This window comes from Lycorma delicatula, chromosome 12 (assembly GCF_047948215.1).
Source record: "Lycorma delicatula isolate Av1 chromosome 12, ASM4794821v1, whole genome shotgun sequence".
Lineage (NCBI taxonomy): Eukaryota > Metazoa > Arthropoda > Insecta > Hemiptera > Fulgoridae > Lycorma > Lycorma delicatula.
Genome location: NC_134466.1, coordinates 37,523,011 through 37,549,362, shown reverse-complemented (window position 1 = coordinate 37,549,362; position 26,352 = coordinate 37,523,011). Strand labels below are relative to the sequence as shown.

The window sequence follows — 26,352 nt, the reverse complement described above, 5'->3', positions numbered from 1 at the left end:
GTTCCATAGCACTCTGTTGTCTGCAGTGTGTTTATGTGATATCTCCTTAGAATGAACTGAACAGAGAATAGATTAATTCATTCCAGTAAACTGTGAAGTATGCTATTTAAGCAGCCATTTTAAAAAAAATATTTATATTTTTCTTATGGTTTAATAATACACTGAATAAAACTTTTTTGATGTTTCTCTATGCGTGATACCCTTCTCTGCATAGTTTTTTTTTTATACATAGATTACAGAATAGTAAATAAAATGTTTCTGTCACACTAGAATCTTTCTATCACCCAGTTTAATAAAAATGAGAAATTAAAGGTCTTTAAAGTTAATATAATGTAAATAATGTTATGGGATCTCATATACTTAAATTAAAATGTCTTAGGTCTTAGCAGATGCTCTTCTTTTGTAGGTAGCCTTAGGCAAATCTTGAATTATAAAGTAATTAGCTAGCATATTGCTCTTCTTTTGTAGGTAGCCTTAGGCAAATCTTGAATTATAAAGTAATTAGCTAGCATATTATCACACTCCATTTGCCTTTGTAATGATTTTCCAATACTGGAATATCTTTCTGCAAATGTTTACCATGTTCATCACTTACAGCCCCAAGTTTGGTGGGAGGAAATCCAGGAAATGGACTTTTAGTGAAATATTACAACCTATAGCTCTAAGAATTCTATCTACAACATCCTGGTAATTTTGTGATTTATGGACACCCACAAACATTTTTCAAATGTCTTAAAATGCTGTTCAAGCATAGAGTTCCAACTTATCAGTCAAGACAAGAGTTAAACATTTCATCATTGACCAATTCCCTTATTTTTGGGCCAAAAAAAATCCCTTCATATTTGTTCCACTTACTTCTGGGAATTTTCACTTTAGAATCCTTGACTGATCTTCTTCATAACTTTTACAAAGTTTTTATAAAATCTCAGTCTGACATAAAGTGGCAGTAAAAATATTGTTCTAGTTTAACTACAGGCTCTGGAATAATTTTTTTTTCACCATGAATTAAGTTTTCTCATTTCTTCCACTGTTTTACTAACATAATGCTGATCGATAGATCAGCTGTACTACTCATAAATAAAGCAACAGTATTTTGTATACTTTAATTTCATGGCTAACAAAAGAACTGTTACTTTTAAATCTTCACACACTTTCAATTAAGTTTTTATAATTTATTTTTTCAGTAACTGTTTTCATAACATCATATGTTTTGTTTGTATTAATTCCACAAAAAAAAAATCGATACAGAAGGATGTTTATTACTGTTGTGAAGCAGAACTCCTTTTAAACCATACTTAGAAGAATCAATGAAAAGATGCCACTCTTCAGGTTCATGAACTAGCTCTAAATGTAACATAAACTCATCAGTATTTGTACAGAAAACTAAGTAATATTCTTTGTGTGCATAGTACATAATAAAACCTGTCCTTATCATTTACACAACCTTACAAGGCATTACAAGACTTCACTATTCATTTGTTGCACACAGTTATTACACTGACTAAAGAGATTTTTATAGAAGGGGAAATATTGGGGCAAATTTAAAATAAGATAAGCCCGCACGTGTGTACTGAGCTTGGAGTTATATCTGAAAAATTTTGAGAAAACTGAACTCCTAAACATCCATTCCCTGCAGATATTGACCTCAAAATTTTACCAACAAATTGCCCCACAAAATTTCATCAAAATTGGTTTATCTCATAATGTATTAATAAGCTTCAACACGTCAGCATACGTACATACGTACTAACATGATGCTTCTGGATCGTAAAACATCAATAAATAGAAAAAAACCCATACCCTGTTGTCTGATTTGTTACTATATTTTCCTTCTTGAAGCATAGTTCTAGGCTACAACGCCAGGAACGTAAAAATGCTTTAATACATTTTAATTTATTATAGGGTTTTCATTTTCCATGGTATTTTCTGCTCAGTTCCTATCAATCCTTTAAAATGTAACATTTCTATGTCTTTAAATTTTTATTGAAACCATAAAAAAAATAAAAATCCTTAATTAGGCGTAAATATAGCTCATCGTTTAATGTCTAATAATTATAAAAAAAACCTCTCTACTCCTAGTTGCTTTTAATAAGAGATTGATTGAAAAAAAATATGTGAACTAAGAAAAAAATAGCTTCCTGCAGCTTCTGAAAACAAAAAATAAAACATATTTTAAACAGAAAACAATAAATACTTAGGGACAACAGCAATCAACAAAAATATCAGATGTTTGTCTGCTTATTTGTATGTTCTTGCATCACATGAGAAGCAACTGACCAATTGCTTTCAAATTTGCAAGATACATTCCTGTTATCCCAGGAAAGGTTTTAAGCCATAGAACGAGGCCCTAACCCCTGGGGGGTGAAGTTATCAATTAAAGAAGAAAAAAAATTTAATAATTTAATTTCTTTCACCAACATAAATAGGTTATGAATTTTTTGTCTATATATATATATATATATATATATATATATATATATATATATATAGTCAAGATAGTTACAACTACTCTTACTTTTGTAATTTAGTTTCTTTTCAGGTTTCTATAAATCCTCAACACTTTAATTATTACTTATCAATATTATTCTCACAACCATGAAGGTATAAAGCAATGCGGGAGTCTAGGGGGCAAAGCCTTCTGGCTAAACAGGAAGGGCAAGCACTGCAGGGAGGGGAGTACCCTGGCTAGACGGTACCCCGAGAAACTCTTTCCTGAATAGTCCTAAAAATCTGTTAGGACGGCCAGCTGTGAACTAGCAGTGAAGACGATGACAATTTGGAATCCAGTAAGTAAATGCTTACATATGCATCCATACTTTTTTTCTGATTTGATTCAAATGTTGCAGCGCGAGGCCAGAAAATCTTTATTAGTTTTTACAATGAGAAAGGGACTCTGCAAGATTTAATTTTTTCTATACAATACCCCAATGACGACAGGTTACAGGGCAGTTTTTTTTGGCTGAAGCAAGCATAACAAGAGTTGTTTGTTTGGATATTCTGCAGAAACGGCTCTTTCCTCAATTTCAAGATGGGCTAGAGAATTTTATTTGGCAAAAAGATGGTGTACATGGGATAAGTTAAATGACATCTTCCTCGATCACTAAATCAGTCTGCATGGACCTGATGAAAGAGTTAATTCTCAATGGCCTTCAATGTCCCATCTGATCCCATGAGGCTGTTTACTTTGGGGGTTTTGTACAGGATCTTGTGTATGTACCTCTGCTACCTGCTGATCTACCTGATTTAAGGTACATAATTGAAATAGCAATTGTTTCTATAAATGTTAAAGTATGGGACGAACTCTCAAACCATAGTTTTGTGAATAGATAATTAACAACTACGATTATAAATAACTAATTAATTTATTTAAAATATATAAACTACAAATTTTTTGCTTACTTTCAAATCTATTTAATAAATTGTAATATGTATATATTGCATTTACTGACTGAAACAAAAAGAAAATATTATTCTAGATTAATAATTATGTTCCTTGTATTAATAAACAAATTATATATACTTGTACATATACACCAATACAAAAAAGGATATTTTAATTCAGCAAAGCTAAATTCAAAGTGTAAAATGATTTACATAGCATAATGCAGAACTCCTGAATTACCTCACCAAGTAAACTGTCTCCATTCCTCATGCTGCTGCTGCTGTGTTAGATATTTTCAAAATATTATGGATTCGTTAACATATAATTTACCAAGTTATAAAAAAGACTTGTTTTGATTATTCAGCTATAAATAATAAAAACTAATACTCAGAATGAAAAATTCAGTTGTAAATGGCCAGTTATTTTGAATAAAAATTTTGATGTTTCAAATGTCTTCACATATCTAGTTCGGTTTTCTTGGCTTCTGAGCCGTTGGCATTTGTTGTTTAACAAGTGAACATACAGTTTTTTCCATAGATAGCCAGGTCAGTTTGACTTTAAAACACGTTAAATACAACCTAAAACCACACAGCAAACTACAATAAAAGATTATGCTATATTACAGCCAGATATAGGCCAGATAAACAAACAAAAGTGATAAATGTAGTTGTGTATTCGATTATGTAGAAAATAGCAAGTCTGTTTATATCTACTGGTTAATGGTACCAAATAATAATAATAAATGTAGTAGTTCGGTTTTGGTAGTGCTGATGATATTATTTTTTATAAGACATCCAAACATATCATGATGGTTTAATATTCTTAAATGTTAAATCATCACATTTTGAATTTTTGGCTATCGCAGATGAGTTGTACAATGTTTCAAAAAGATAGTTCTTGTGCATACAGATTTTCTATAGTGTTAGGTGCGATTAGATGGGTTTCCCCCAACCAGCATATGTGCGATATGCTGTTTTCTCTCCGGGCATGGTGCCTTTCAGGCGAGTCTGGATAGGTTTCGTTTGGTGGAGTTGAGTCACTGCCCAGATTGTGAGACTGATGATACAGTGGACCACGTCCTCTATCTGTCCCTGATATGAGATCAAACGTTCATGAGCTGTTAGGGAACTTGAACTTAGAGAATACATTCCTTTCTGGATCTCTGTATTAACTGGATGATTCACGAGTAGTCTATAGTGGCTGGTTTTCTTCGCACCCTTGCGGTGTGTAGGTCTGCAGAGGGAGTTTAATTGAGGTATTTGATTGTTGTAGGATCCCGGGTGGCTAGGGTTTCGGCCTAGGCATTGGATTGGTTGGAGGTAGGTGCATTGGCATCGTGCCATATTATATTGTACCATGTTATATTGTATTATTTGTGATTCGATTTGGGGCCCCTGCTGCCGGGGGTGGCCATGCTGCTGGGGTAGCCCGTTTAACCAGGGGTGTAGCTTCATTCCGCCAGTGGAGGTCCCTGATTGTGACCTTGTAATGTCACGCGAGACTTCAAGATGGGAATGCGGGGTTTTTCGTCAGCTCCTGCGTGGACCGGAATGAGGTTACGTTCTCCTTGTTAGGTGACCTAATTTGGTTGACTTATTTGGGTGCAGGTCTGAATTGTTGCGTAAAACATAACTTTGATGGGTATGAGTGTAGCACTGATTTAACATACAATTCATTTGTTTTCTGAGGCATTCACAGTCATGAATGGTGTTGTCAAATTAACGTCACAAGGTGGGTGTCTTCCTCTATGGGGTTGGAATGTGCATTCAGTAAAACTGTTCCATCATCATAAAACTGGTGAAAATTATGATGCCTGGTTGTGTTAAAATGTTTAAATACTCTTACAAAACCAATTTGAAGAATATGTAAACATGAGTATAAAAATATTTCAGAGTTTTTGATTACTAATTATTGGGATCTAATTGACAACAGATCTGATCATCTGATTTTACGATTTAAACATCCTAACCCTACATAAGGAAAGACCGCCACCTTGTGAAGATCCCAGTTGCCAGACTTAAGAGGTATTCTAATACCTCTTAAGCAAGTGTTGATTGCAATAATACAGATACCCTAATCCAATTCTTAATTTGTCAAAGAAAACTAAGAAATTCAATTATGAAATTCTAACAAGAAACAAAAACTAATTCTCCTTGATCTGATCTGCTTTCAGGAGTGAGATCAACGCCTTCACTCTTCTACACCACAGCTTCATCATAGAGTTCCTAATACAATCTACCTCTATCTTGAAAACGAGTAGTTCAACTAACTGGTGATCAATGCCAAAACGCCTATCTTGAAGATAGCGGGCCCCTGACCATCAGGGTTTCTACTTTATCCATTAGAGCCAAACCCCTTCAGCCACCCTCTGCAGAACCAAAAACCTAAGGAAGTCAGCAACTATATTCCACTCCCTTTTTTCCTCCCAGATTTTCCAATTGAATTACAAATCCTTTTCTTTCAAGAACAGCTAACTATTCTAGTATGTTCAGCTTCGTACTTTGGGCAGATGTATAGGACAATGTGTACACTGTCATCAACTCCACATTCCAGACATTGACTTGAGCCAGTCAAACCAAACCTATGCACGCAAGTTATCAAAAGCATAATGTCCAGAAAGTAACTAAGTAATATGCAGATTGGTGAAAATCCACCTAGCAACTTGTAAATCTATTATGACCAGGAAAATACCATGCATGTAGTAACCACCATTAGATGATTCAATTAGACAAATTGTTGATCCTCTATTTCTTTCATGCTTCCGAAGGTGAGTTGACCTATCTTTTTGGCATCATGACATAATTGGCGCTCAGTGGCAAGGATATCAAGTGGCTTAACATCTGCAATTACAAGGACTGCCTCACAAGAGACAGTTCTAAAGCCACCAAGAGTAACAGGAGATGCTGAGCTCTCAACAAAGTATTTTATAACATTTAATGTTATAAAATATTACAGTGAACGCCATGTCACCTGATGGGTCTTTATTTCCTTGCTCCCTAACAAAGAAATACCAAGAATATCTCTTTGATGTTCTAATTTTGTGAAAATATTTAGACCTCTGCCTATAACAGTCAGCTAAAAAATACCAATTCGCCGATCAGGATCACCCTCTCACATTGAGCAGCTCGCCTGAGATGGTTCACAGATTGCAGCTACAATAAAACTTTATGCAATGTCAAGAGATGAAGCTGTACTTAATTTAAAGGATTTTTTTATAAATATCTAAAAAATAGGATTAGCATGAAATCCTTCTTAAATATTATATTATAAAAAACATAATAAATATAATATTTTACGGAATTTTCTATATTATATAAATATATATATTATGATAATTATTACCACAGCAAAATTATTCAGATTAAGAACTGTTAGTCCAAATGGTTTTATTTCAATTTTTTTATTATTTTGAGTCATTATGATCAACAACATTTTTTTAAACCACATTGGTTTATTTGCCCACTGGCACTCGTAAAGAACATTTCTTAAATTTTCCCACTGCAAAAAAAAATTATTTAGTTTTGCTGAAGAATAAATGTATAGAATGTAACAAACTTTTAGAACATATTCTACTGGTGAAAATAAATAAGAAAATTCATATAAAAATAGGTTCGGAAACACTTCATTAGAGTGTTATCTGGCAAAAGATTTGCTCTGATTTCTATGACTGGTAAAATTAAGCCATATATATATATATACATTAAAGTCAAAAGTAAAACTTATTTTTCCACCAGCAGTACTGAATCTAACAATATTTCTTACGTTATCTTATTATTTCTGCAAGTTTTACATTAAAAGTGCTTTTGAGGGTTTCCCTCATCGTCAGTAAAAAAAATTAAAATTACACATTAAAATTAAAACATTAAAAATTGTTAATAATTTTCAATTTTTAATGTTTTAATTTTAATGTGTAATCTTTTAAAAAAATTTGATTAACTGATGATGAGAGAAACCCTTGAAAGCAGTTTTAATGTAAAAATTGGAGAAACAATAAGATAAGGTAAGAAATATTATTAGATTCTGTATTGCTGGTGGAAAGCTAAGTTTTACTTTTGTCTTTGATGTAATTAGTATAGAGGAAAATTTGAACAAACACAATAAAAAAAGAATTACTAAATTAATTTATATAATAATCATAGCAAGCATAGTGCACAAAATAAATAACAATTATATTAAAATAATTAAAAATGACAGCTACAAAATAATAACTTTCACTTGTGGCCTGTGCATACAGTGCTTTTTGACTTCAGCCACTTTTAGTTTTTCACAATTTATGATAGTGTGTCATGTAATGAATAGCTGATAATAAAAATAAAAGATAATAAAATACATCAGACAGAAGTAGATAATCGATTATAAAAAAAATCTTTATAATTTCTTTGGAGGATAACAAAGAGTATGGAAGTGACAGTAGGGAATTGAGAATTCAGTGATCTGATGATGATCATTGCTGATGATTTGACTGCTGTTGATTATGTACTAGTTTTGGTAATTACTATTTTTGTTAAATAAAAATCTTACATTCATAGTTATTATATGCATATATTTAATATAAAAGTTGTGTAAAATAAATTGGCAAAGCAATGTGTAGTACTACAAGAAATGAGGGAACCGAAAATTAAGCTAAAAAGATGACAGAATAACAGCTGGAAGAAGTTGTGGCACTTAATATTTCATGGCAATTCTTAAAAAATAAATTTTAATTATGAAAGAAAGTCATAATATATTTTACGATTGGCTTACCGAGATCGCCCATGGCTGTTGCTGGATCATCCATAGGGGGCTAACCCTGGCAATGGGGTATGCTCATCAACTTTGTTTGGAGGGTAATTGGGAAACAAAATACCCAGAGTAGATGATAAAAGACCATTGAAGATAGTCAATGGCGCTGAAGGCAGAAGAGGAAGACATCCCAACGGCAGAAGGAGTGAATGAGCATAGGGATAATGTTAGTTCAGGGTAAACAGAGCTCTGTAAGCTGGAGAAGAAAACAGTCTGTCAAGGAGAATGGAATTCTTAGAAGAAAACCTACTAGTCCTCCAGGTTGGGGATTGGGCATTGTGTTAGTAGCAACTTCATCCTAGAAAAAGAAAGCTGCTAAGGAATCAAACAATGAGCTTCAAAACAGAATTGCAATAATGGATAATGAAAATGGACATGTTAAAAACACACAAGATTGGAAATGGAAACATACTTTAAATACAGCGTATTGGAATGTGCAAACAATGTTGAAAGCAGGGAAAATGATGGAGATAGGAGATGAAATGAAGAATTTTAATGTTGATGTAATAGTACTACAAGAAGGACAGCAATGGTTAAGAGAACAAAAAGGATTATAGCCTGTATTATAATGGAAACGAAGAAAGATTTGGCAGATATGTAACACCTTTCATGGTAAACGTGGAAGTAAGAAGTATGCTGGCTTTTGAGCTGTATCTCAAGTGGATATGTAAACAAAAAATTAAAAAGGATTTCAGGAATATAACTATGACTTCAGCCTGTGTGTCAAAAGAGGAAAGAAAGCTTCTATGAAAACTGACCTGGGTGTGCAGCAGATTCCCAAAATATGATATGCTGCTGTTAGGAGATTTTAATGGGAAAATAGGGAAGGAGCCTTTTCTAGCAGAAGTAACAAGAAAACACACATTCCACGAAGAAAACAATGAGAATGGAAGAATACTGACAGGACTGGAAGATGAGCAAACAATGTCAACTGCCAGAACAATGCTCGAACATAAAAAAATCCACCTGAGTACCTGGAAAATTCCAGGAACTAATTTGATTGAGATATAGTCGTCAATCAAATTGACCATGTACTGGTGTCCAAAACATATGCAAATAAAACATAAGCTCTGTAGTAAATGTTAGACACGGTTCCTCAACTGTGACTACAAATGGTTAGAACTGCAATTTTGCAAAAGATGTCAATGACTGATAGAAGACTAGGATGAAGAAGATCAAAATGGGACACAAAGAAATTGATGAAAGAGGAAAGGAAGAAGGAGCATCAGAATACCCTGAAAGGAAAACCTGAAGATGCCCAGAGGTGAATAAAATGAGGACAGAGTAATGTGGACAGATGTGGGATGAACAAAAAACAGCGTTCAACAGTGTTCAAAACAGCAGAGGAGCTATTGGAAAGAGATGAGTCGGAAGTAATTTGGAGTGGTTCAATGGAGAGTGTAGAAAGAAGTTATCAAAAAGAAGTCAGCTTAGAATGGTGATGATCCAGAGGAAAACAAGAAAGAGTTAAAAGAAATATTAAAAGGCTAGATAACACAGCAATAAGAAGGAAAAGAGAAAGCATATGAAAAGTAAGCTAGAAAGCATAGAAGAGCTCAATAGAGCAAACCGAGTCTGGAAGGTTTTATAAAGCTATTAGAATAATGAATACTGGGTACCAGTTTAATATCAAAGAAAGTAAGGACAAGGAGGGAAACATAATAACAGAGGAAAGTAAAGTGATGGAAAGATGGGTCGAACACTTTGAAGAGCTATTCTCCCAGAATGAAAATACCCAGAAAGTAAAAGATTGACTACCAAAGCACCATGCAGCTGAAGATGTGCCAGAACCCACCTTTGGAGAGGTTAATGAGATAGTGAAAAGATTGAAAAACAGCAAGACAGCTGGTGAGGATTCAGTTACAGCAGAATTGTGCAAGTACAGGGAACTGGCAAGGTAGATAGAAAACTGATTCTGATGATTTGGAGAGAAGAGAAATGCCAAGAAACTGGAGGGAAAAGATTGAAAAACAGCAAGACAGCTGGTGAGGATTCAGTTACAGCAGAATTGTGCAAGTACAGGGAACTGGCAAGGTAGATAGAAAACTGATTCTGATGATTTGGAGAGAAGAGAAATGCCAAGAAACTGGAGGAAAGGTATGTTGTGCTCTATATACAAGAAAAGTGACACGTTGATCAGCAGCAATTAAGGAGGGATTACTTGTTAGATGTAGCCTACAAAGTCTTCTTTTAGAGTGCCAACAAATAGATTAAGCACTCTGGTGGAGAGAATAGTTGGAGAATACTAACGCCTATTTAGGCCTGGTAAATGTACCACAGATTAAATATCTGTGCTACGGCAAACCACAGAGAAGTTCTATGAACATGACATAAGTTTACATTTGTTATTAATTGACTTTAGACAAGCCTTTGATTGGCTAAGTAAAGTTAAAGTATTAAATGCTCTAGAAAGTTATGGTATTCCCAAAAAGTTGGTGAAGCTGGTTAGAAATATCATGTCCAGTAGGTAGCTGTGGTATTGAACAATGTGGAAGAATGAGTAGAAAGTATGATATAGCACAGGTAGTCAAGTGGGTGATGTGCTTTCAGCTTTAACCTAGTGCTTCAAAAGCCAGTGGAGAACATTGATATGAGAGAAGTATCATAAACAGAATGGTACAAGTACAGGCATATGCAGATGTAGTTCTGGTACCGAGAAATGAAGAAGGCTTGAAGGTGGTATTTACATAAATAGAGGAGACAAAAAAGTTGGACTGGTAACAAATGAAGGAATAACCAAATATTTGAAGAACAATGCAGTAGCAGGAGGAGAGAGAAATGAAATGAAAATTGGGGTATATATCTTCAAAAAAGCCAGAAATTTCACATACCTGGAAATGAAAATTAATAATGCTCATGGAAATTAAAAGAAAAATTATGCTTGGCAACCATGCATACTTCAGCAGTGTGAAATTAATAAGATCTAAAATCATCACACAAAATACCAATGAAATTTTATGAAATGTTAATTCGACCAGTCATGACTTATAGATGTGAAGCACAGACCTTAAACACAGGAGACATTAAGGCTTAGAAGGTGATCAGAACGGAAAATATAATAAGGAAAATATATGGACCTGTTTTTGAAGAAGGAACATACAGGATAAGAGGGAATGAGGAAATAGAGGGAATACTGCAGGGACAAAATATAGTAAGGATAATAAAGTCACAAACAATTGGTTGGCTTGGTCACATGGAAAGAACAGAGACTGTATCAAGGGATAATGCATGGAGGAATAGACAGAACTAGACGGGGCAAGGGAAAAACGCGCTGGCTCTAGAATTTATTTTTTTTTGTCTTCAGTCATTTGACTGGTTTGATGCAGCTCACCAAGATTCCCTATCTAGTGCTAGTCGTTTCATTTTTGTATATCCCCTACATCCTACATCCCTAACAATTTGTTTTACATATTCCAAACGTGGCCTGCCTACACATATTTTTCCTTCTACCTGTCCATCCAATATTAAAGCGACTATTCCAGATTGTCTTAATATGTGGCCTATAAGTCTGTCTCTTCGTTTAGCTATATTTTTCCAAATGCTTCTTTCTTCATCTATTTGCCGCAATACCTATTCATTTGTCACTTCATCCACCAATCTGATTTTTAACATTCTCCTATAGCACCACATTTCAAAAGCTTCTAATCTTTTCTTCTCAGATACTCAGATTCTCCAAGTTTCACTTCTATATAAAGCGATGCTCCAAACATATACTTTCAAAAATCTTTTCCTGACATTTAAATTAATTTTTGATGTCCCTCCTGCTTCATCTATTTTTAGTAATTCTACTTCCTAAATAACAAAATTTTTTTACCTTCATAATTTTTTCTCTTCCTATTTTCACACTGAGTGGTCCATCTTCATTAGTTCTACTACATTTCATTACTTTCATTTTGTTCTTAATTATTTTCATGCGGTAGTTCTTGCGTACGACTTCATCCATGCCGTTCATTATTTCTTCTAAATCCTTTTCACTCTCAGCTAGAATTACTATATCATCAGCAAATTGTAGTATCTTTTCACCTTGTACTGTTACACCGAATCTAGATTGTTCTTTAACATCATTAACTGCTAGTTCCGTGTAAAGATTAAAAAGTAACGGGGATAGGGAACATCCTTGTCGGACTCCCTTTCTTATTACAGCTTTTTTGTTATTTTCTTCAATTATTACTGTTGCTGTTTGGTTCCTGTAAATGTTAGCAATCGTTCTTCTATCTCTGTATTTAAATCCTAATTTTTTTTTAAAATGCTGAACATTTTATTCCAGTCTACATTATCGAATGCCTTTTCTAGGTCTATAAATGCCAAGTATGTTGGTTTGTTTTTCTTAAGACCTAAAATTGCTTCCCTTGTTCCTATAATTTTTCTGAAACCAAATTGGTCTTCTCCTAACACTTCTTCTGCTCTCCTCTTAATTCTTCTGTACAGAATTCTAGTTAAGATTTTTGATCCATGGCTAGTTAAGCTAATTGTTCTGTATTCTTCACATTTATCTGTTCCTGCTTGGGAACAGATAAGGGAAGTCTGAAGGAACTTCCCTTTTTTCATAAATATTACACACCAGTTTGTATAATCTATCAATCGCTTCCTTACCTGCACTGCGCAGTAATTCTACAAGTATTCCGTCTATTCCAGGAGCCATTCTGCCATTCAAATCTTTTAATGCTCTCTTAAATTCAGATCTCAGTAGAGTTTCTCCCCTTTCATCCTCTTTGACTTCTTCATCCTGTATAACACCATTTTCTAATTCATTTCCTCCTTCATTCCTTTTGCCCAACCCGTATTCACCCACTATATTTCCTTCCTTGCCTTTTCCAATGCTTGCATTCCAATCTCCAACTAATATTAAATTTTCATCTCCTTTTTTTATGTGTTACATGCTTCAACAATTTGTATACACACTCTACCTCATCATCATCAAGGGCGCTTGTAGGCATATAGACATCAACAATCGTTGTCGGTTTAGGTTTTGATTTTATCCTTATTGCAATGATTCTATCGCTATGCATTTTGATTTACTCAACTCTCTTCCCTATCTTTTTGTTCATTACGAAACCTACTCCTGCCTGCCCATTATTTGAAGCTGAGTTAATTTTTCTAAAATCACCCGGCTAAAAGTCGCCTTACTCTTCCCACTGAACCTCACTAATTCCTACTACATCTACATTTATCCTATCCATTTCCTTTTTAAATTTTCTAACCTACCATCCTTTTTTAAACTTCTAACATTCCACGCTCCGACTCATAGAATGTTATTTTTTAATTTTCTGGTGTCCCCTTCCCAGTAGTCCCCACCCGGAGATCCGAACGGGGGACTAGTTTACCTCTGGAATATTTTACCAAGGAAGGCACCTCCATCATTGCTACATGAAAATGCAGAGAGCTATATTTTCTTGGAAAAAAAAGCAGCTGTAGTTTTCCATTGCTTTCAGCTGTGCAGTACTCAAGAGGACTGAGTGATGTTGATAAGGCCGTCTAAGTCGTCCTGACTTACGCCCTTAACAACTACTGAAAGTGCTGCTGCTCTCTTTAAGGAATCATTCGTTAGTCTGGCTCTCAACAGATACCTCTCCGATATGGTTGCACCTTCGGTCCAGCTACTCTGTCACTGAGCACTCAAGCCCTCTCACCAACGGCAAGGTCTCATGATTCATAGAGGGGGTTCCAGAATGTAACAAAGAATCTGACAGCAATGGGGGTGAGAAGCAGTAATAGATAGGAAACACTGGAGACAAATTGTGGAGGAAGTCAAAGCCTACCCCAGGCTGTTGCTCCAGGATAAATACATTATCTAGATCGGTGCTGACTGATTGGGTTACGTAAGCATTAATTGATTTTTAATGAATTCATTCACAGATAACATAAAAAGAGTTCCATACATTAACTATGAAAATTTAAATTTGTCATATGTTGTTATAGCTTTTCATTTTAGCTGGCCTTCCCTCTTTATTGTTTTAACAAATTCTGATAATTTTACTCTGATTTTTATTTTATATTAATATTTTAACTCACTATCAAAAATTACTAAGATCAATATTATTTTTATTCAATAAAATTACGTCAAATTTTAGTCAACAAGTTATGTATACTTTTGTACAAATATTATTGTAATACATCGGTGAAAATGCATTAGTAATAAATCTGTATTAAATATATTAATTGGATACTAATTTTAATAGCCATACCTCTGTTGTCATGCGTTCACCTCCAGCGTCAAATAAATATATTATAAAGAAAAAAAAAGCACAGTTAAGTGCTTCTGTTGACTTTGATATTATGCTGCCTTTCTAAACAAAAAAAAATATTAAAAAAATTAAAGAAAATTATTGCAAACTTGCTTTCTAAAATGAGATATTACGCATGCATCCACCCGCCCACACACACATGCGGGCGCACCCCCTCGCACACACAATGATTCTTAATTCTATTTTTAAAACAATTGCTAATATTTTAATATTTTTTTAAATAACATTTTTTTTTATAAATACCTTTACAATAGAATATACAGAAAAACAAGCAGATCCGATTGTTGAACATAGCATTCCTAATGATATACCTGGAATTCCTTTGTTGATTACACTTACTTTCCTGTAATCATAATTTCCATTTTAATGCTTATTTTAAAAACAATCATTTAATTTTATGCTGTGGAAAAAAAATGCATATATTTATTCATGGCACCTATCTGAAATAACAAAATCCAAGGGTTTTTCATAACTACTATTCACATGCCTCTCCATTACTAGAGGAATTATAAAATAGTACTTGCAAAATCCATAATAATAATTAGACTGATAAACATAATTTTTGTTTCCTAATATGTAATACATGATTTTAATCTGTTTTTTTTGAAAAAGTTTTTAATTTTAAAGGATTTTTTCATTTTTCAATGTGCAGTTAGCATTTTAAGCTCCTATATTGTATTTTGTTAGCCGATTTTTTGTTTAACTTTGTTAACATAATTTGTAAGCTATAAATGAACAATACTAGACAAAGAATTAAATCATATCATAGTCACATATTATAACATCATATCTAATACTGAAGAGTGAGCCTTCATGGACAGATTAATCATGTCTGTGCAGGTCAAATCATGTAGTTGAAATCACACCTGTGTTTGTATTAGGCACTGGCTTTAGGAATGAATTAATTTTGTTCAGTCTTATTGCTGTCTTAAGTTTGTTAACAGTGCAGTGTCATAATGCCTCAAAATGGTGTAAATGCCTTTTGTTATGTACATGGTGAGTTTACCGTAAAATCAAATAGAAAAGACATTACACCTTTAATAAAAAAAAGCATATCAATTGTACTTTCAGTGTAAAATTGGTGATCAGGGTAGGACGTGGGCTCCTAATATAATATGCACTAGTTGTTCTGTGTATTTAAGAGGATGGCTGAAAGGTACACGGAAGGCTTTGCCATTTGCTATACCTATGGTTTGGCGTGAACCAAAGGATTATGTATTGTTACTTTTGTTTAACATGTGTCCGGAATTTCTAAAAAATCTAAACATACTGTAGAAATATCTTTCATTTCAAACTGTAATCATCCCTGTGCCTCACAGTGAAATTATTATAGTTCCTGAGCTACCTGTGTATGTTTTGAAAGCAGTGATGAAGAATAAGACAGTACTGAAGACAACAATGATTTTGATTTATCTTCCGATAAGCCATATCTTATATCACAAGGTGAATTAAATGACTCTATTAGGGATTTAAATTTATCAAAAAATTAAGCTAAACTGTTAGAATCAAGACTGCAAGACTGGAATTTACTTTAAAAAATTACAAATTTCGGCTTCTGAATCCGACAAAAAGAACTTTCTCAGTACTTTATTGATGAAAATATTTGTTTTATTGCACAAATATTAATGAACTTATGTTGCATTTAGGACAAGTTCATAAACCTGAGAGGACTGGCGCCTTTTCATAGATTCATCCAAGTATAGTTTAAAAGTGTTTCTACTACACAATGGTAACAAATATCCTTCAATACCAATTTCTTACAGTATTAATGAGAAAGATACATATGATGTGATGAAAACAGTTCTTGAAAAATAAATAAAAAACATAGCTGGAACACATATATGGTGATTTGAAAGTTATAGCTATTTTGTTAGGCATGCAGTTAGACTGTACTAAGTACACATGTTTTCTTTGCGAATGACACAGTTGAGCTAGGGATAAACATTATGTTACCAAAGAGTGGAAGAAACGATACAACTTACCTCCAAATGGGAAAAATATTATTCAACAACCCTTAGTTGAACTCTATATCAAGCTATAACTAACGGAAAAATTTATAAAAGCAATGAAGAAGGATAGTTCTGGATTTTTGTACATCAGGCAGAAATTTCTGAATGTAAATAAAGGAAAAATTAAAAAAGATATATTTGTTGGTCCTCAAATATGAGAGTTGGTCAATGATGATGTATTTAACTCTATGTTAAATAATGTAGAAAATGCAGCTTGGGCTTCATTTAATTATGTTTGCAAAAATTTTCTTGGCAAACAAAAATCTGACAATTACCACAATACTGTTAATCAACTTCTTACTTCATACATAGCTGTGGGGTGTAATATGTTTGAAAATACATTTCCTCCACTCACATCTGGATTTTTTCCTGGACAACCTCAGAGATGTAAATGGGAACCCGGTGAACATTCCCACCAAGACATTTCGGTTATGGAAAGCCGCTATAAAGGGAAATAGAATACTGACATGCTAGCTGATTACTGTTGGACATTAATTCGGGATGTGCTTGAGGCTATTTATGAAAGAAAAGCATCATTCTGACACAGGTATGGCTATGCAAAATTATAAATTTTACAGATTTTAACTAGATTTTCCCTTATTTTTTTTTTAAGGATAATTTACTTAAAACTAAGGGTGAACATTAAAAATTTTGTTTTTTTGGCTATCAGTGTTATTATTATATAAAATATTGTATGTAATATTATATAATTACAAATGAATTACACTCTTATAAAAAATTATGAGTTCGTGTTAACATTCAGTTTATTCAACATTTCTTATATTTACTCTATTTTCTAATTAAGAAAAATTATAATTTTTTATTATCAAGGATAACAAAAAATTGATGTCGGCCATTATCTATGTACAGTTATTAAATGAAAATACAGAATATGCTAACTGTCAACGAAAAATATGTAAATTAAAGTAAAAAAAAAAAAGACATTTAAAATAACATTTAAAATCATTACCAATTTTTCAATACCTACAAAATTTAAATTTATTTTAATGAATGTAGATAAAAAATATAAACATCTGTATCCATTTTAAATAATCTAAATAAAACAGTAAATTTAGCTAAAAAACATGGAAAAGACTGAACATGTATTTGAAAAATTATTTCCAGAATGATGTATAAGCAAACAGTTTTAAGTGTAATTTCGCTTTCCAATCTATAATAATGAAAATTATTAATGATTGGTTTCAACATAGAATACCGGAGGTTACTTCAATTATGAAATATTTTCTAAATTTGATAGGTTTAAGTTCCACGATTTTCTTATGTAACACATTTTCAATGCCTTGTTTAACTAACTGTTCATACAAATGAATGCTGAAAACCCTTTTGCTGCCTACACATACAGTAAAGACATTATTAGAAACATATACAATCGGTTATTTTTTAAGAACTTTCATTAAAATAGTAATGTATTGTGTACATATTTGTCTATGATGAAAGTAATCTAATTTTAAAAATAGAATAAATTTTTACCTATATATTAATTGATGATGCATAATAATATATCTCGTGTAACATTTCATTAATTCTATTTTATCTTGTGAAAAAAAAGTATTTTCATCATCCTCTTGCACCAAAACCCAAGCAGAGTTATTCAAATTAATTTCGTCAATGCTGCAATCATATAATTCTTTTCCTGTTTTTGGAATTAACGTTGACATTTCTCTTATCGATAAACAAAGTAATTTTATGTCATCAACAACTCCTTGCATCGATATAATACATACGGAATAAGTAACATACGCGTAATGCCCTAAAAATGTTATATACAAACACTGTAACATGTACCATATAAAATACACATATAGTTTCCTGCAATTGCAACAGTAATAAACTGGAAAAAATAATGGTAAATTTTCTACTTTTATAGTACTTAAATCTTCAGTATTTAACATAATATAAATTGTGCTTGATAAAGGGAGTACGTAAACAATGCTAACATTTAACAAAATAAAATTAAACAATATTCTACTACTAAAACTTATTTCTTTTCGATTACTTTCTAGTAAACTTTTTCGGTCTTTGGACACACTGAAAGGATATCTATCCTTATTTTCATGAACAGTTATCAAAATAGTAGTCAGAAAATCCTTCCAACATGTTATATATACTATACCATAACAGAAACATGCTGTATAAACCATTATCCCTTTTAAAGAATTTATTCTTTGATCAATATTATCCCAATTATCGATTAAATATAAAAAACAACTGATCAATAAAACTGTTTCTATTATATTATAAGCTATAATTCTTGTATTGAGTTTTGGACTTCTGTAATTATGGAAATCATAACCTAAGAATGTTAATGAAATTTTTATTTTATCACCGATGTTCATCATATCAATTTGTTTTTCCTCCTGAAAACAAAATTAGAACTATAAAATGGTAAAAAAAATTTGCATTATTAAAGTTAGCTTACTCAGTACTTGGGTATTTTATACAGGTGTTCAATTTAAAAGATGTCCCATAACTCAATAATTTATACCAAATGCAAATTTTTTTGGTTCAGCCCATACTCAGGAGAATGCTGAAATGTTATCTGTATTGAATGCAGGTTTCCCATGAGCTAACTAATGCTGATTATGCAAAAAGGATTCACTACTGTCAATGGCTCAACAACTTATTAGAGCCAATATTGGTGTTTTAGATCAAGTGTTTTTCGCAGATGACACATGATTTTACCTCGGTGGGTTTAATAGTCACAGTTTAATAGTCAAAACTACCAGATCTAGGATATTGAAAACCTGCATATTTTCTTTGAATCTCCCCTACACCCACAAAAAATAGGCTTATGGTGTACAGTTTCAAAGTGACGATTAATGGAACCTTTTTTTTTTCTAAAAAGCTGATGATGCTATCATATACCACAAAATTATCCAACAATTCATAGCCTTAGTGCAAGAGGATGAGCTGGTTGCAACAGGTCATTGCCACTTGCCATAATGCTCACTCTACTATGGAGATGCTACAGGATTTTTTTGGTGGAAGAATCATTTATAAAGATTTGCGGCCACAAAGATCCCTTATCTGACTAGTCCACACTTCTTTCTGTGGGGTTACTTAAAAAAAATTGTTTATAGGAGCAATCAACACGCCCTTCAGGAATTAACAGACAGGGTACAGCTAACAAGAGTAGCTGCTAGTAACATGTTGATAAGTGCATACAAGTGGATGAACATCAATTTCAACACCTTCAGTAAATTATTATTTATAAACTAAAGTAAGTGATGAAGCTTCTTTTAAGTTGAACACTGTATTATACTACTTAAAAGTCGGACTTGTTTAGTTGATAAACCATGGGCTAATTGGTGGTGGAAAATTTGTGCCACTGCGCACGCTTTGGATGAATATCAATCAGTTTTCAACCCAATATCAAATGGGATTACTCGCTGAATTTACCATATCATTTTGCTGTTTCTACTCCAGGACACAAAATTGTGTATGAGACAATCTTGTAGAATCTGGTCTTTTGTTAAATTTTAGTTTTTCCAACATTCAGAAATAATTATAGATTGCAAACATAAAACAATTTTTCTTTTCTCTATGCATTCCCTTGAAAAACAATTGCTGGTGTACTACAATGTTTCTAAAATATATTTCCTATGCGAGTATACGATCTCCTGAATGATGACCATTATATTTTGATGGGGTTCTTTAGCAAACAAACTTTTCTATCAAAAATTTCCATCCTTTGTGGTTGCAGAACTCATTTCGAATTGATGAATCATTTGGTTGAATATATTCCCTGCATCAACTAAACAGAAATTGCACGATTACCTCAAATTTCAATTAACTAGATTGTATCCATGCACTATGTTACACAGACAGAACTACAACATATATTTTGGTTCAGCGTTATTTATGTTCATGTTCTTGATGAAAAAATTATTTCAGAAACCTTCGTTCAATATCTACTGCTATGTAGAATACCTTTACATTGAAAAAAAAGAATGGAATGTTCTTTGCCTGGAAATTCAATTTTTCTATTAAAATTACCTTATCTTTCAAATTAAACTGGTAAGGTCAACTGAATACTATTACTAAGCAAATTGTTCGATTAACAGTTATTCACTTATTTGCCTTGAACGACAATCATAAAACTGCAATAATTAGCTTTTTTTTTGAACAATTAAACTTCAATTTTAATGTTGTAAAATATTCAATTGCGTTTATATTTCATTTTCAACAGATATTTTAAAATTTAAAACAGTATTTAATTTAATTTTAATAATAGTAATTTCTAAAAATTTAAGAAAAATAAATAAAAATCGCCCAAATCAGGCAAATTAAATATTAATAGGATAATTGTTAAGCAGTTAATACAGCTATTCTCTTATTCATATGGATATAAAATCTTGTGAAATTAAAAAAAAATAGTAAAAATAAGGAAATATTTTTTTCTGGAAAAACGTAGGGTATTACTTTCGGTGGCATGGTGAGTGAAAATAGATTTTTTTGAAGTTTGAGAAGCAAGAAAATAACAATTAAATTAGGGTTTACTTAGGTACATAATATATTATATCATAGGCTTAAGTGTAAAAGTTTTGGCTCGAAAATATCCAAAACTACGAAATTAATTTTACTTAAATTTAAATATACTTTAGAAATTTAACTGAAGTTGAGCTTGTATAAATTTCATGAAGAATGAATGAGTGGTTGTCCTATGACGATAAATTTAGAAGCAATTAAATTTTAGCGCGCTTAGAAGCGTGGTTCGTAATAATGCTGCAAATTGAACGTTGACGTTTCTTTATCTGCGTTATCTATTGTTAACAAAATTGTTTGGTATATTCGGATAGCGTTTCCTACTTTGAGGGTAATGATGAGTGGATATGTCTGAGCAGAGCAAAAGTAAATAAAATAATGAAAGTGTGTTTTTTTGCTCAAAACTGCATAAGAATTTTTTTTTTATTTTTAAAATGGTTAACTGATTAAAAAATAGCATAAGCCCACTTCGAGATTGACAATCCACTGGAAATGTTTCTTTTAGCTCCTTGTATTTCTAAAAAAAAAATACTAATTTAATACACTTTTTAAGCAATTACTAAATGACTGTCAAATTACAGCTGGATGTAAAATTACAGTTATATAAATTAAGAAATTTTTTTTCTAATGTGTATGTTGTAATCTGTTCAACTAGTGAACAATAAGCAGCTTCCCCATGGCCCAATGAGATGACAGTGATATGTATGATGTGCAAATGAGATGTAGTCTGTACAGATTCAGGCCAATCATTCCTGAGATGTGTGGTTAACTGAATCCCAACTACCAGACGCAACCACTGGTATCCACTACCTAATATTCAAATACATATAAAAGCTTGTACATTTAACTTGGATTTGAACCTCAAAACCTACAACTTCGAAAATCAACTGTTAAATAACTAAACTGTGTTACAATGATTTAACCACTACACCAGCCTGGTGGACATAAACGAACAAAACGAAAAAAAAATGTTACTAAAGCTTACCTTTAAATGTAAATTTTATTTTATAACAATCATAATGTTGGAATTATACAAATTTTAAACAGTAGAATTAGAATTACATGTATCAGAATTAGAATATGGTTTCATAAGTAGTATATAGGAATTTCTTGACAAAAATAAAAAAAAAAAAATCATGGCCATCTCTTTTATATAACACAATTGCATCATACATATATATATATAATGTATGTAAAAGAGTATATATCATACTCTTTTTTTTGTTATTCCAAAAATACTTTTTTACAAAAAGACTTTGTACATTTTTAATAAGCTTCTATAAATAAATCAATAAATGATATATGAAATATTAAACACAATCCCTTTTTTATTTTTTCTCTCTCTTCTTTTTAAAAATAAAGAATGTAGTAGACATTATATGAGTGGTCAGTGGACTAGTCATTTCTATACCATGGAGTACCCATATACTGAATGATTACTACATGTATAAACTGTTCGTATGTACTTTTTATAATGAAAACTAAATATATAAGTTAGAAGTATAAGTACTAAAGATGGACGAAGCAGGAGCGATATAAAATGCCAAATAGCACAAGCGAAACGAGCCTTCAGTCAGAAATATAATTTGTTTACATCAAAAATTAATTTAAAGCCAGGAAAAAATTTTTGAAAGTATAAGTTTGGAGTGCCGCTTTATATGGAAGTGAAGCTTGGACAATCTGAGTATGTGAGAAGAAAAGATTAAAAGCTTTTGAAATGTGGTGCTATAGGAGAATGTTAAAAATCAGATGGGTGGATAAAGTGAAAAATGAAGAGGTATTGTGGCAAATAGATGAAGAAAGAAGCATTTGGAAAAATATAGTTAAAAGAAGAGACAGACTTATAGGCCACATACTAAGGCATCCTGGAATAGTCGCATTAATATTGGGAGGACAGGTAGAAAGAAAAAATTGAGTCGGCAGGCCACGTTTGGAATATGTAAAACAAATTGTTAGGGATGTACGATGTAGGGGGTATACTGAAATGAAACTACTAGCACTAGAAAGGGAATCTTGGAGAGCTGCATCAAACCAGTCAAATGACTCAAGGCAAAAAAAAAAATATAAGTTAATGTAATTTTTTTTGGTGGAGTGCTTAGTAAATTTCTTTTTTGTGTTACATATTTTTACTATTTCTACTATTTCATATTATATTTATAATATAATATATATTATTTATAATATAATCATTATTAATGAATTCAGGTTATTGAAATTATTTTTACAGAAAATATATATATTGTATATTTTTTACAGTATTTCTTCCAAACCATATTTATGGAAACTTCCGAAATATTTCTTGTAATAACAAATGTTTTTTTTTAGTTATGTAAAATGTTATGCTACATTTGATGCCACAGTAGTCACTTATCTGAAAGGTTCTGGGTTTGTAAAAAAAAATTTAAAATACATAATGGCTTCTAAATTCTCTTTCATATTCTCCCAGTTCTATATCACCATTGTGTTCAATTCTATTTTGAAGTGGTTTTGTATGTCTCAGGTAAGACAGAAATTTCTCTAGTTATTTACATTTATTTTATCTCTTTTTTTGTGTAGTGGATATAAGATATTTTACTTTTTTGTGAACTTTGGTGATAGATATATATAAGCCTGATATAAATTCAACCTTAACTTTTGAAATCAATAATTCTGACTTTTGGCTTTTGCTGATAACAAGCAAACAATGTGCTAAGCACACTGGTTTACTTACTATTTCAAAGTAGAGGTATCACCTGGACACCAGGGAAACCTGATTTGGAAAAAAGTATAATTAATTATCCCACACTTGTTCTCCCTTAAGGGGATAGTCAAACCAAATTTTTTTTTTTTTAATTTTTGGGATTTTTTGCTGTTCTGGCGTGAAAATGAACAATTACCTAAATGGAAATTATGCTACAAAAATCATAACCATATTTGATTTACAAACCCTAAAATTGTGGGTGGAGGGGTAAATAATCATCATTTATGGGAAATGTTTTATATCATATATGATTTATCCAAGAACCCTAACTCTTTAAACAAAATAAACTGAAAGTTTTGCTTTGCGATGTGTACAGTTTTTGTTTGCTAGTTTTTACATCATTATGTCAGAAAAAACGTTTTTGCAAAAACAAAAATGATAATGTTTCTTTGATATTTAATTTTATATCAATAAATTTAAGATAACCTCTCTGCACATCACAGATCAAGAATTTAAGTGCAGTTTAAAAAAAAATTCATCAAAAAATTAAGCATACAATTTTAATTATATATATAAAACGTTTTTATCCTGGAAAAGAACTGGTCTGTCATCATGAATTTCTTAAAGTTCTAATTTTTGAAAATCAGACAGCCGTATACTAACAGTTTCTTTGCTAATGTCGCCTGTACTTACATGAGAAGGGCCAGTCTTTGGATTATTATCTTGAATCTCAGGAGCTACTATGGCAAACTAGATTTTTTGCCAAATCTTTTTCGTTCATAATTTAAATTTTTGATATTCGTCCTCTTAAATGTTGTTTTTGTGAAGCACGTTGTTTTGTCGGTTCCATATTATAATTTACCTTATATACCAACAAACTAATCAAATAAAAAATATAACAATGTCAACAAAAAAAAAAGCAAATGTCTGTACCTATAACCAAATACATAACCTACATATTACAATCACACGTGAACAATGTTCTAAAAACAGCACCTTATTTATTCCAAATAACTACATAAAGTGAAAAGAAAAAACAGTAATTAATGATATAATGTAAATAATTAATGCCAAAAAAACAAAAACCGGAAAGTTTTTGTCAAAATATTACTCAGTAAACAAACACGAACGACACCAACAAACAACTATACTACTTAAACCATAGTAGTGCTACTATCACGTAGAAAAAACTTGTACTAAAAGAAGACAAAATAAACTTCAAAATGAGTCTTAAATGAACAACTTACTCCTATTCAAACGAGAGAAATAAATTTTTAAAAATCGACAAACGTTTTAGTTTAAAAAGAAGAAATTTCATCTAGCAACGACCTATAAAATACATATTTTTTTTATATTTAGAGATAAAATACAGAAAATATAATTATTTATCATTAAAAAGCAGATTTTAAAGAATCAACAGGTGGAAAAGAATTTTTTTTTCTAGTCAAAATTTGAGTTACTACACCCTTAAACGATCAACGGAAAAACGATAATAAAGAGTAGTAGTCAGCAAAAGTAAGCGGTAGCACGGGCATGAATTTAAATTTTGAAATTCTCAACATCTAGTTTAACGATTCATTTTGTCCCAAGGAATCAACCACGTATGATCGGGGTAGTTTTCGAAATATGTAAAAATATTAGGATTCTTTGTGCTTTCTGCTGTAATAAACTTTTTAATATCTTCAAATATTCAATATATTTTACTATGACCACCCTTCATAAATCTTTACGCGTTTGAATTTTTAAATACGTATATTTGTCAGGTTACAAGAATTGAATTTCGTTTTATTTTTGATAGCAATTTTTTCTATCCAAAAACCGCTAATAATACGCGTACATAACTTTGTCCGGTAATTGTTTGTCGTGGTTTATAACTGGTCAAAATAGTTTAAAAATTGTCGAGCACTATAACGTAAATTAAACCTTTCAAAATAAGGAATAAGTTTTCTGACATTTGGTACCGAACAAACTTTTAACATCGTAATGTTTTATAATATTGGTTAATTTTTTATCATAGGTTTTAATGCCGCCTGGTAAGAAAGTTGAGCTGATGATGTGAATGGAGAAGGGTCGAGACCAGTTCGATCAGTTATTTAGTAGATAAACCATCCGAATACATCGGATAACATTGTAATTAATTTCATACACCTGTACAAATATACCGCAATTACTTTTTAATCGAACCTATTCGTTATCGACTTAAATATTATCCTATTATAATATTTCCCTTTCTGTTATATAGTCACAATACAATTTTTACGAGAAAATTATTGTTTGTGATAAATTTTAACGTCCTTCATGCGAATTTGTGTAATATTGTGCCTGGTTTAATTTACTAATGGGTCTGGGATCGATAAGGAAAAGAAGACACTTTTTTTTGTAAATCTTACACTACACATTTTAATCACTTTTTCCTTCCGCCAGTATAAAATTTGGTTATGAAATAACAAAAAAAAACCAACTGAAACTAGACAACGCAAACATAAAAATTATAAAATTTAACATAAATAAAATGTAACGAGAGGAGTGTACAGAGCCCCTTCTCAGAAAACAGAAAAATTAAAGGACATAAAAATCATGACAATTATCAGAAATACAACTACATTAAAAGACTATTCAACACCAGTAAAAAATATATATACTAGTAAAACAAAAATAAAATTATAAATGACTGTTTTTTTTCACATAACAAAACTATATTAAATTCTATGTAGAATACTAGTAAGGGGTGGAGCATAGGAAACGTTT

General features: G+C 31.7%; 1 protein-coding gene across 2 annotated transcripts; it reads right to left on the bottom strand.

Moving 5' to 3' along the window:
• Positions 1 to 2,014: 2,014 nt before the first annotated feature.
• LOC142332933 (uncharacterized) lies at positions 2,015 to 24,763 on the bottom strand. 2 transcript variants are annotated; one of them, XM_075379643.1, is made up of 7 exons: positions 24,298 to 24,763; positions 17,910 to 18,189; positions 14,653 to 14,752; positions 14,350 to 14,451; positions 6,725 to 6,880; positions 3,400 to 3,448; positions 2,030 to 2,147 (listed from the first exon to the last, which is right to left on the bottom strand). In XM_075379643.1, exons 2-7 carry the CDS (start codon positions 18,146 to 18,148, stop codon positions 2,086 to 2,088), a joined length of 708 nt encoding a protein of 235 aa, XP_075235758.1. In that variant the 5' UTR covers positions 18,149 to 18,189; positions 24,298 to 24,763; the 3' UTR covers positions 2,030 to 2,085. The 2 variants fall into 2 exon arrangements, with proteins under 2 accessions (XP_075235759.1, XP_075235758.1); XM_075379644.1 differs by lacking the exon at positions 3,400 to 3,448 and having other exon boundaries at positions 2,015 to 2,147.
• Between the last annotated feature and the right edge of the window lie 1,589 nt (positions 24,764 to 26,352).

Excerpts from the sequence above, each read along its gene's own strand:
- LOC142332933 (XM_075379643.1), bottom strand. The coding sequence starts at position 18,148 with ATGCAAGGAGTTGTTGATGACATAAAATTACTTTGTTTATCGATAAGA. Across the intron at positions 14,753-17,909 it reads CATCATCAATTAATATATAG|GAAAGTAAGTGTAATCAACA; the intron begins GTAAAAATTTAT and ends TTATGATTACAG. Across the intron at positions 14,452-14,652 it reads CTGTATATTCTATTGTAAAG|AAAGGCAGCATAATATCAAA; the intron begins GTATTTATAAAA and ends TTTTTTGTTTAG.